This window comes from Bison bison, unplaced genomic scaffold (assembly GCF_000754665.1).
Source record: "Bison bison bison isolate TAMUID 2011002044 unplaced genomic scaffold, Bison_UMD1.0 scf7180017864516, whole genome shotgun sequence".
Classification (NCBI taxonomy): Eukaryota; Metazoa; Chordata; class Mammalia; order Artiodactyla; family Bovidae; genus Bison; species Bison bison.
In genome coordinates this window covers 3,438,889-3,450,405 of record NW_011495069.1, presented here as the reverse complement: position 1 = coordinate 3,450,405, position 11,517 = coordinate 3,438,889, and the positions used below count along the sequence as shown (strand labels likewise).

At 49.3% G+C, this 11,517-nt stretch overlaps 1 protein-coding gene across 1 annotated transcript in view; it reads right to left on the bottom strand.

Annotated features, from left to right (window-relative positions):
* CDA (cytidine deaminase) overlaps positions 1–11,517 on the bottom strand; it is a 22,785-nt gene continuing 11,268 nt past the window's right edge. Inside the window, exons 2-4 of the mRNA XM_010829966.1 lie at positions 10,216–10,327; positions 5,238–5,295; positions 1–1,983 (exon numbers count right to left, since the gene is read on the bottom strand). Of these exons, the coding sequence (XP_010828268.1) occupies positions 1,867–1,983; positions 5,238–5,295; positions 10,216–10,327 (287 nt within the window). The 3' untranslated portion in view covers positions 1–1,866. The remainder of the gene's footprint in view (positions 1,984–5,237; positions 5,296–10,215; positions 10,328–11,517) is intronic.

The following is an 11,517-nucleotide window of genomic DNA, read 5'->3' as shown; positions in this document are numbered from 1 at the left end:
ATGGAAATGACTTAGCACGCATGCACCAGTAGTCCCTGCAGATGCTCTGATCTCAAAAGAAAGGACTCCCAGGGACGGGGTGAAACAGGAAACCCATGCTGTATTCTTACCCCAGCCACAAAGGCTGGCCCCAAGGCCAGTTCCTCCAGGGAGGACACCCAGAGCTGCCAGCCCCCTTTACAGAGCCAGCCCAGCTCCTTCCCTTTTCAGTCCTCACCTTCCTAAGTGCACCAACGAAACAGACTCCCTCTGCGACCCTCTTCACTCCCCAGAAGGCAGCGTGCTGCCCCCTGCACTTGCTACCAGCCTGGATCACAGTGTGTATTTCTGAGCGTGAGTCCTATTTACACCTCTCTCCCTATCAGATTGCAAATTCCTCAAAGGCAGAGACTGTTTCTTCTACATCTTTCTCTGCAGTATTTGGCATATAGAAAAGACTTAGTAAATAAAAGCAGCCAGACATCAGCTGTGGGAAAAGTAGAAAAAGACACTCAAGAGTCAGACCTGGTTCAGATTCCAGGTCTGCTACATCACAGCACATGGCAAAGAGCAGGCACTGTTTCTAGATCCTGGGGGTGAAGGAAAGAAAACAACAGTCTCCAAGGCCCTTGCTGAATCATCTAACTTCGGAGAAAACAAAACAGAACTTTAGGTCCCGCCCTGATGCTCCAGGCCGGTTTTATCTATCTGGGACTTATCACCCCCTGTCCAGAAACCTTCCACCCCCTACACCTGCCCAGAAGACTTATCACCCCCTGCCCAACTACAAATGCCACTCAACTAAAGAATACCCAAAACATCCTGCCTGATTAACGCTTCCCTTATCGCTTCCACAAACCTCCCTATAAATATGGAGCCTCCCTGATCCCTGTTGGGGCTCAGCCTGGTCGACTGTCACCCCTTCTTGCCTGAATAAAGGTAACCTACTTCCGTTGAGGTCATCTTTCCTTTTCTGCCTCGGCCCGAACTATACCTTACAAGGGGGAAGTGATGGGACCTGGATTTTGGTTTAAACTTTGCTGTGGTCCTAAAGCAAGTTACTCAACCTCTCTGAGGCCCAGGGCCCCCAACTGTAAGAAGGGGGAGATAGCTACTTTACTGAGTACTTTAAATACAAAATAATCCAGGTAAAAACACTGGACACACAGTAGGTCCTCAGAGAGATGTTTGCTCTCCCATCTAGACAAACAGCCCCCTCCGTCCCCTTTATACTTGGGGGTGACAGCATGCAGGGCCCAGGTCTGACTTAGCCCAGAACAGATTCTAGAAATGGCCGTTTGCAGTAAGACCCAGTCCAGCGGCCCCTCATCAGAAGAAGGCACAGAGACCTAAAGACTCAGCTCTCCACACCAGCTACACAGATCCAAGGTGCCTGATTCTTTTCCTGGCAGAGAGAGTCCAGGTCTTTCTATTTAATATAAAGACTGCCCCTCCTGAGAGCCACAGCAAGGATAGAGATGGAGCTAAAAGCCTCTCTGGAATGTTTTGTGATGTTTATCATTAGAAAAGTCACCCAGAGCGGGACAGAACCTTGGGAAGGCAGATGGTGAAGCAGTCCAGACTAGGTTGGAATTTGAAAGAGGGCCCATGGGAAGGAGAGAGAAGGACGGGGTGCCCTGAGTTCTGGGGAGGACAAGAGGGGTGGCAAGGAGGGGCTGGAATGGAAACGCTGTATCACTTCAGGAGAAACCTGGTGCTCCAGTGTTAATTGCAAAAACAGTCTCCTCCCAGTGCCTGGGGGGTTGGGCCTGTTTGGCAGATGTCCCCAGGTTTGTGAGAATGTCTTCACGAAGTCCTCCAGGTGGTCGTCCCCTTTAGCCTGTGTAGGAATGCAGGGGCTCCGGGGCAGAGGGTGCTCTCCATCCCTCACTGGATCTTCTGCAGGTCCTCGGGCCCAAAAGATTCAGGCAGCAGTTCCCGGACTGTCCTGACAACATATGTGCCGTCCAGCTTGGTCATGTAGACAGCCCAGTCGGTGCCAAACTGGAAAAGAGGCAAAGCCAGCGTGAGGGAGGCAGTGTGGCTGAGGGGAGGGCTGCCCTGGTTTGAGTCTGGCCTGGGTTGAGTGCCTCTTACTGTCTAATGTGCCTCTCTGTGCCTCGGTTTTCTCACCTGTAAAATGGGAATGATAATAATCATACCTGGTTGATAGGGCCTGAGGGCGGAGCCAGTGAAAGATGGCATGAGCAGTTAGCACAGTGCCTGGCACATTGCTAAGGGGCAGTAAACGCTCTGTTCCGTGATGAGGACTCATCAATCCTTTGGCCACCTGATATGAAGAACTGACTCATTGGAAAAGACCCTGAAGCTGGGAAAGGCTGAAGGCAAACGGTGAAGTGGGTGGCAGAGGATGAAATGGCTAGATAGCATCACCAACTCAATGGACATGAGTTTGAGCAAACTCTGGGAGATACTGAAGGACAGGGAAGCCTGGCGTGCTACAGTCCATGGGGGTCACAAAAAGTCCGATGCAACTTAGCAACTGAACAACAATGGGGCTTTATAAGAACAATATCTAACCCCTGGGGCCAGATCCCCTCCTGTTGTGACAAAGGAGAACTCATATCTTCCTCCCTTGGGGCCTCTCGATAACTTCTGAGAACCTGGAGAGATTGCGTGCCTGTTACACACTGTACAATGAACAGCAGGATTGCATCATCTGCGCTTTGAGGCAGGTGGATATTATTCCCATTTTACGGATAAGAAAACTGAGGCTTTGCAGAGAAACATGGGGCAGATGATGAAACTCTTTGGGTTTCACTGTCTTGATCTGTGAAATGGCTTTAGAGACAAAAGACTTATCAGGCAGGAAGATAGGTGTCCTGGGTGGAGAGTTAGGTCAGCAGTGTAATGGAGCATAGCCTGGGGAGTTGGAGTCAACAGCCTGAGGCTCTACCTGGCCAGATGGAGAGTACTGGAGGCAGTGGGTGGGAGGGGCCCGCACGCAGTGCCTGGCATGTAGTAAATGCCCAGTGGAAGCCATCTGTACTGACAGCTAGGGCTCCTAGTGACCGCCAGCTCTGCAGCCTGCTCTTGATGCTTCGGCCTGAACCACCACGTTATTATCAGGCACAGTCCGTCTTTTTAAAGCTAATGTTTTAAGGAAGGAAATTTCTCTGCTTGGCGGGCTCTGCCTGAGGGTGTGGGTGAAAGTTGAGTGGAGGCGAGTTTAAGTGCCAGGCCTCCAGCCCCCAAGCTTCAGCTTTTATTATTTGCATTTTGGTTTCTGTTTTGCTTCTCTCTCCTTCAGCTTTTCCATTTGCCATCTCTCATTTGCCAACATCTGATCTGCGTGGAGAAAACAGCCTTGAGCAATTAGACGGAAGCAGGGCCTGGGGAGTCAGGGAGCTGGCATCCTGATGTGCTTGCTGCCTGTGGCCTGGGACATGCCGTGGTACTGGGCGGCCATTTGTGCCCCTCTAACCAGGGGTGAATGAAGTCCCTAATGTGAATTCAGAGCCTTCCCAGTGGCATTTTTCATCTAGATTTGGGAAATGAGTCCTGCTAACTGTGCCTGATTTGCAGGCCTGGCGAGCAGCAGGAGGATGAGGATGTCTGGGTGTTCTAGAGATGCTAGTAACCCCCCAAGACTCAACAGCAAAACTGAACCCCCCCACCCGCCTCCCACCAAATTCCAGCAGCTCCAAAGCAGAAGCCCCCATGGAACAAGCCACTCTGATTCTGCACAGCATCATGTTATCTCTACTGTGGCCAAAAATAATGTGTCCCTTTTGTAGGACCATGAAGGCAGGGAGGGGGCCTTTACGAGGGGAGTGTGGGCTTTGCTGTCGGCCGGAACGGCTATAGTGAGTGCCAGCTTGCCACTGACTGGCGGGCTGTGTGTCCTTCTGCAGGTCACTTGCTTCTCTGACAAACGACCCACACTTCCCTCCAGGCGGGGCGAGGGGATTAAATGAGATGCTGTATTTAGAGGGGTCGAGGATGTCTCATCAGAGCTCAAGGCCTGGGGACCCTTCAAGTTGGTGGCTTTAGCCTTTGTGGGCTCTGGCCGGCACAGGCCCCTTTGAGAGTCCATCAGAGCTATTGACATCCCTCTTCCTCAAATGTACATATGCATATCAAAAACCTCATTGAGCCCAGATTCAGAAGAAAGGATCGAATTCAGCCCCTTGGTTTTTAGAATTGAAGAAACTGAAGGCTTCCAACCAAGATCTTTGTAAAAAGTACATCAGATCCTTTGAGTCTCTTCTTTTTAAAAATAGCCACTGAATTCCCTTTATTCTTTTCTTCCCCCAACTTGTGTTTTAATATCACAAAATATACATAAGGTTTATCATTTTGACCATTTTTAAGTGTACAATTCAGTTCCCTTTATTCCTGGAGTGAAATATACCCTCTATCCAAGGACTACTAGACCCTGTGTGATGCGCCCCTGACCGCCTTTCTATCTTTACCCGTCACCACCCCTCAAGCCCTGCCCGGTGTTCTAGCCTCTTTGGCTTTCAAACTGCTCATGCAAGTCACCAAGCGTGTGGGCATTAAACTTGCTGCTTCCTCCACCTGCAAATCTCGAGATCTTGGTCTGTCTCATCTTTTCTCCTTATTTATATCTCTGATCAAATGTTATCTTCAAAGAGACTCCCTTCCCGGCCATCTAAAAGCAGGGGTTGGCAAACTGTTTCCCATAAAGGGCCAGATAGTAAATATTTTATGCTTTGCGGGCCATTAGGTCCATGTTGTAACTCTTCTCTCTCCCCTGGTAGGACCCAAGCAGCCAGAGGGAACGTGTGAATTGGTGTGTGGGACAACAACATGCAGAAGTCTGGATTTGCCTGCGGGCTGTTGTTTGCTGACCTTTGACTCTGACCTAGAGTCAGCTCCACCTTCTGTCGCTCTCAACTCCTTCTGCATTTTTTTTTCTCTGTAGCCCTCTTCACTCTCAGCAACTCTAACTGTTGATTTATTTTGCTCCTTATTTGTCTGTCTTCTACACTAGACTATAATGCCTGTGAGGCTTGGCCTGTCTTTTCACCACTGTCTCGCCAAAGCAGGGTCAATGCCTAGCCCAGAACAGACACTCACTCAGGAAGTATTTGCTGAATGAAAGAATAATTTCCAGTGATTCATGCAAGCTCGGGAAGGCCTTAGGAGTCAGCCAACCCAGCTAATAGGACAGTCACTGTGTCTCTTCACTTGGCCTGGCTTGGCTCCCAGGGCCTGGAAGAGCAGGGAAGAGGAGGGGAGATCCATTCCAGAAAGAAAGGGAAGTTGCTTACCTCTCTCATGACCTGTCTGCAAGCCCCACAGGGTGAGATAAAATCATCTTGCAAGTCACTGGGGAAGCAGAGAAACAAAAACATGGATCAGTCTCTGGAAACTTGAGAATGATTGCTTAAATTCAGGAGTCCTGCCTGCCTGCAGATTAAGTCAAATCCCTCAAGGCAGTTCCTGGTTCACAGATGAGCCTGTCCTAGAGGGTGAGAAGTGGACAGAACTTTCCACACTCACAAGAGGCAAGACCATGGGTAGGACTATTCTTTTCATTGGTGTGTTCAAAGAATGTTTAGTGAACACTTACTATCACCCACAACCCAGGGACACAAAGGTTAAAGCGAATTTGTCTCTGGCCTTCAGCCTAGTGGGTGACAAGGAAAACTAGATGAGTTATCATTTCAAACAACATACAGTAAGAACACATGGTAAGCAGGAGATGATCCTTGACTAGGGAGGGAGAGAGAGTATTTCATGGAGGAGGTAGCACTGACCTGGTCCTTGGAGGAAGCGTAGAGTTCATAAGTCATCAATAGTGAGCACCTGATCTGCTCCAATCTCTGGACCAGGCACTTATAGACATTGTCTCATTTAATTCTCAGTATAACCTGAGCATCCAGATGACCATTTATCATCAAGGACACAGGTTCACTAAGATGAAGTAACAGAGAGCTATTCTGAAGCTCCGGGTTTTTCTCTGTTGCAGACAAGGGATATAGTATGTGCAAAGGTCCTGAGGCATAAAAGAATAAGACACCTGTGAGTCCTTGAGAAAACTGGGTACCCTGCATCTGAGAAAGTTGGAGAAGAGAAGCTTACAGCCAAGGGGTTGTCTCTGAGGATGAAGGCACCCGCAGGCAGCCCTCCAGTTCTGAGCAGGACAAAGGATGGTGTTTAAAGAAAGAGGAAACTGTAAGAACCTCCAAGCTTGATAAAGCGTCAGAGGTTAAGCCAGTGGTCACCATCATCTTTGCGCTTCTAAGACCCACAGTTCTCTGATGTCTCTGGAAGATCACAGGATTTAAAATTCAGTTCTTGATCAGTTCCTCCTTTTGTTAATTACATGTGATTTTGACCGTCATTTTAACCCGTGCAAGGATCATTTCTTTGCCTATAAAATGTGGGGAATAAGGTCATCCACACTGTAGAAATGCTAGGATAAAATGAACTAAGACGTGCAAAGAACTTCCTAAATTTTAGAATGCAATACATACATTATTACTGCCTATACTACTCACTGGGCATTATTCCTTTAGATAGATAAGCTCTGCCATAATTTTTGTACCTTGTCATATACAGTTTTATTACACACTATGTGCTTTACGTGGTATAATATTATATAATTAACCTATTTTGTATTAACAATAATTATCATATTATTTAATAGATGCCTAGAATGTGCCAGACACCCTCCAAAGCATCTTACAGTGTTTCTCTCATGTTAATTGACAAACAGTTATTTACTGAGCACCTACTATACACCAGGCACTGTCTGTGCCGGGGATAGAGCCGTGAGCAAAGCTGGTGGAATTCACTGCACTCGGGAGTTTTTGACTAATCAGGTGAACCAGATAACCGGCAAACCATCAGCCTATCAGCCAACCACGTATCAATTACAGCTAGAGACAGATGCTGTGAATTGAATAAAGCAGCTGAGGGGAGAGAGAGTGGAGGGCTGCTGCTTTATTTAACCTTCATGACAACTCCCTTTTACCTCTGGAGGTCCAGTTAAAGAAAGCACCTGCTCATGGAAAGGTGGGTCCTCACTGAGCACACTCACACTCCTAGCTATAGAGGGACCCCTTGGGGACCTGAGAGGGTGGGGACCGCTGCCCAGGATGCACACTGAGCCAGATGAACCCTTCTGGTTACCAAGCGGCTGATGTTGCAGCCAGAGCCTCTCGTTAGCTCTTTGGAGGCTGTGCTTGGGGTTTTTTGGCTGCACCGTACAGCATACGGGATCTTCCCCCGACCAGGGATCGAGCCCGTGCCCCCTGCATTAGAAGCACAGAATGTTAACCACTGGACTGCCAGGGAAGTCCTGGACTCTGTTATTCTGTATTTATTTATTTTTGGCCGTGCTGGGTCTTTGTTGCTGCATGGGCTTTTCTCTAGTTGTGGGGTGGGTTTCTCACTGCGAGGTTTCTCTCGTGGAGCGCAGGCTCTAGGGCGCCTGGGCTTCAGTAGCTGCGGCTCCCAGGCTCTAGAACACACACTCAATAGTTTTGACGCATGTGCTCTGGGATCAGGGATCAAACCCGTGTCTCTTGCGTTGGCAAGCAGATTCTTTACCACTGAGTCACAGAGAAGTCCACCAAGTTTTGTTTGTTTGTTTGTTTTTTAGTTAATTACTTTGGCTGTGCAGGGTCTTAGCTGTGGCATATGGGATCTAGCTCCCTGAAAGAAAGTGAAAGTGAAGTCGCTCAGTCGTGTCCGACTCTGAGACCCCATGGACTATAGTCTGTAACCAGGCTCCTCCGCCCATGGGATTTTCCAGGCAAGAACACTGGAGTGGGTTGCCATTTCCTTCTCCAGGAGATCTTCCCAACCCAGGGATTGAACCCGGGTCTCCCGCGTTGTAGGCAGATGCTTTACGTCTGAGCCACCAGGGAAGTTCCCTTACCAGGGATCAAATCCAGGCCCCCCTGCATTGGGAGCACAGAGTCTTAGTTACTAGACAACCAGGGAAGTCTCTGTTTTTTATTTCATTGCACGCATGTTGGCTGAGAGCTTGCTCTGTGCTAGGCAAGCCTGGGAGGGAGCAACAAAGACCTGTCAGAGAGTCCCGGCCTGCAGGACCTTGAAGTCTCAAAGGGAGATCAAATCTGTGTGTAAATGTCACAGCTACAGGCAGACAGTGGTTAGGCGCAGGGGAGAGGTGGGACTAGAAGCACCCCAGAAGGTGCTGGGCACACAGGGACCTTCCTTCCTCTCATCCCCCCCTCTCCCTTTCCTCTAGCCTCTGCCTCCCCTGCCTCGTGCTGGGTATTGACAGTTTCCTGTGCTTTGTGCTGACCTTGGGCACACACTGAGGCCAGCTCATCAGACCTGACGGGCTGGAAACCTATCGACTTTGATGATGACAGCGGGGACCCCAGGGGGGAAAGCTCATCTCCTCGTTAGCCAAATCCCCCCTGAGCTGCACACATTGCATTTTACAGATCTCGAGGGGGCTCTCTGAGATGATGCACACCCATCAGCACTAACAAGAGAGCTGGCACTTCCCATTCACTCTCTAAATCCACACTCTCAATTTAACAAATCATTAGAGCAGTAATGACTGCTTTTCTGGCTTGGGGATGCCAGTGCAGGCTGAGCACCCAGAGAGGAGCGGTTGGGCGCTGGAAAAAATGTAGTTTTTGTTTAAACAAGGACATTTACTAATCATCACAAACAAAACCCAGTCATGTTGAAGAGTAGACAATGACCAAGAGAAAAAGTCTTTCAACTGGAACATTCTAAACAGAGCAGGGCCACCTAGCCATTCTCCTTTTGTTGACTTTGGCCTCCTTTTCCCCAGAATATCATTATTTTCTTGGATCAGCTTTGAAATTGAGTTATCCCCTCCACCTCTTTTTTCTCCCCTGAAGTGTAATTCACATCCTGATCTCTGCTCATCTGCACAGAATGTTCCCAGGGCGGCCTCATTTATTCCTCCCAAAGCCGGAGGGAAGCCAGGACAGACCTTGGTCCCACGGAGAGCTCTCGGAAGCTGAGGCCCTCCTCCAGAAGCGCATCCTTGGCTCCAGTTACTCAGGGGAAAAAACCTTCAATAAAGTGGATCACCTCAGGGGCGAGACCAAGCTCCTTTGAGGATCTTATCAAAGAAATGGAGGCTGGTTTCTGTCATGCAGACCCCATCATCCTTGTTCCTGGTCCTCATATTTCTGCCAGAAAAGGCCTGCATCTCCCCGACAACGAAGAGATCATTTACTCCTAGCCCCCGACCCATACACCCAGATGTCTCTAAAGACCAACACCAGGTCAGCCCTGCAGTCTCTTTCTGGGTAGATTCAACATTTCCCACCTATTTTCCCTGTGCTGTTATCTTGCTAAGAGAACTCTCTCTCAAAGACAATGCAACGGTACACACAAGAGTAATTTATCATTAAATCAGAAGTGTACTGGGGTCTGAATTAATAAAACAGCCCATTCATATCACTTGAATCCTGAAGCCACTGAGTCTGGGTCCGTGGCCAGAACTCAAAGAATTCCCTTTGAGGGCACACGTGGGAACTTGGATATTTATGTTTGGGGCATGTAGAAAGAGCTGATAAGTGCTCTTGTTCAGCCAGAACTCGGGCTGGAATCTGATCAGTTTAAACCATAACCTGGGTTGCCTGGCTGTCACCCCACCAGCCTGTCCTTTTATCCTGGTTCTTGCACCTAGGGGTGACTGATGCCAAGCAAAGGTGCCAGCTTGGACAGTGAAGACAGGATCCCCGGATTGGCTCAAGGAGAGCAGGGAAGAGGGTTTCATTTCCCGTCACAGCACAGCAAAGTGGAATGAGCTCTGGAGTCGGACTCTAGAGATCTATCTGTCCCAGCTTTGCCACTAATTCCTAGGAAAGCTGCTCATCCTCTCTGGGTCTCAGTTTCTTCAACTGTAAAATGGGTACAGTGGCCAGGAAGTCTAATCAGGTGCTTTTAGGTCCCTCTCGCTTTAGGTTTCTTAGTGGCCTTTCTATTGTATCTTGTAGGGATGCTATTGTACTTGGCACTGCTATCAGAACAAGAACACACCTCCCTTTGTCTTAGAGTTGTCCTGACTGTTTATCTGCTCTTTAGGCTTACCAAGGGCAGAGTCTGTCTCTTATTTATCTTCTACTTTTAGCCCTCAGCCCAGCGCCTAGAGTGCCTGGCACATAGGAAGTTCAGAATAAACACCACAGGTGAATGAATGAATGAGTGAGTAACAGGTGTGTGGTGGACGCTGGCTGGACAGATGAACGAGTATTGCCACGACTGGCCTTTCTCACTCACCTGGCAATAGCGATTGCCCTGAACTCTTTGTACCCTTCCGAGATGGCCTTCTGGATGGCAGTTCGTTCAGCACAGACGCTCAGCGGGTAGCAGGCATTCTCTATGTTGCACCCTGAGAAGAGAGGAGAGTCCAGTTGTGTTACCAGCAAAACCACTTCCTGTTGCATGTGTTGAGTAAGAAGCTTGCCCCATTCCAGAGCTGGGAGGGACCCGCTACTCAGAACAAGGTAGAGGAAGGAGAGGGCAATTTGACCAGAAGCACTGGGAGGCTTGTGACTCACTGGTGTGGTGGCTTTGCCCAGGGAATTCCCACTCTCATCACTTCCCCAGTGCTGGCATCTTGAAGCAGAACCTGGGAGCAGGCGCAGCCTCACAGGGCTGATGACCCCACCCTCATTTTCCCAGCAGAGGTCAGGGCCAAGGGAGATGCTGAAGCTTAAGAAGGTGAGCAGAGCCCCTGCCTGGGTCTCAGAGACGGAAACCACAGCCTGGGACATGGTGGCGATACTGATTCAAAGATCGGGCCTGGGTCAAATTCTTGATGTGGATACCAGCTGTCAGGGTTCTCTGTGAGTTGATTTGCAAAACAGAAGTGTCAAAAGCAACAAAATAAGAAACAAAAAGCTCCCAGGCTTTGCAAAGGGTGTCTGTGATTATACAAGCCTTAAGGCCATCCATTTCCTCCAGGGAAAGGTGGGCTGCCAAGGTGGCACAGTCCGGAGTAAGGGAGTCTTCCCCGGTGGCCCTCTGTGGAGTGTCCCTGGGGATAAATGGGCAAGGGCTCTTCCCAGGAGACAAAACACTGGCATAGCCAGAGTGGCTGACCAGCAGACTTCCCCTTTGCAGGCAGGTGAGGCCATGAACCGATGGCCACAGGAGCTGGACTCTCCCAGGACCATCAGGGTGTGATAGACAGTACGTCACTCTTCACAGCTTGCCCTTCTCCCTGAGGCAGGATATTCATTGTTCCCCAGTATTCATTTTCTCCTTCTTCCTTTAAGTAATACAGGTCATTTTCAATCCAATATGGCTGACCCCATGGCTGCTCAGAGACTACATTTCCCAGCCTCCCTTGCAGCATTTCACCTAATAGGATGTGGCACAAAGTGAGGTAGGAAACTCCGGATCTCATCTTTTGTAAAGAGACTTGCCTCGTCCTCTCTTCTCTCCTGCAGAGACTGGGGCGGGGTGGGACAGCTTTGACCATGTGCTTTATGCTCATGAGGATGGAACGGCAACAAAACAGAAGGAACTTGGAAACCTGGTCAACTCGTGGAGCAGGGTCAAGTTGCCTGCTTGCCC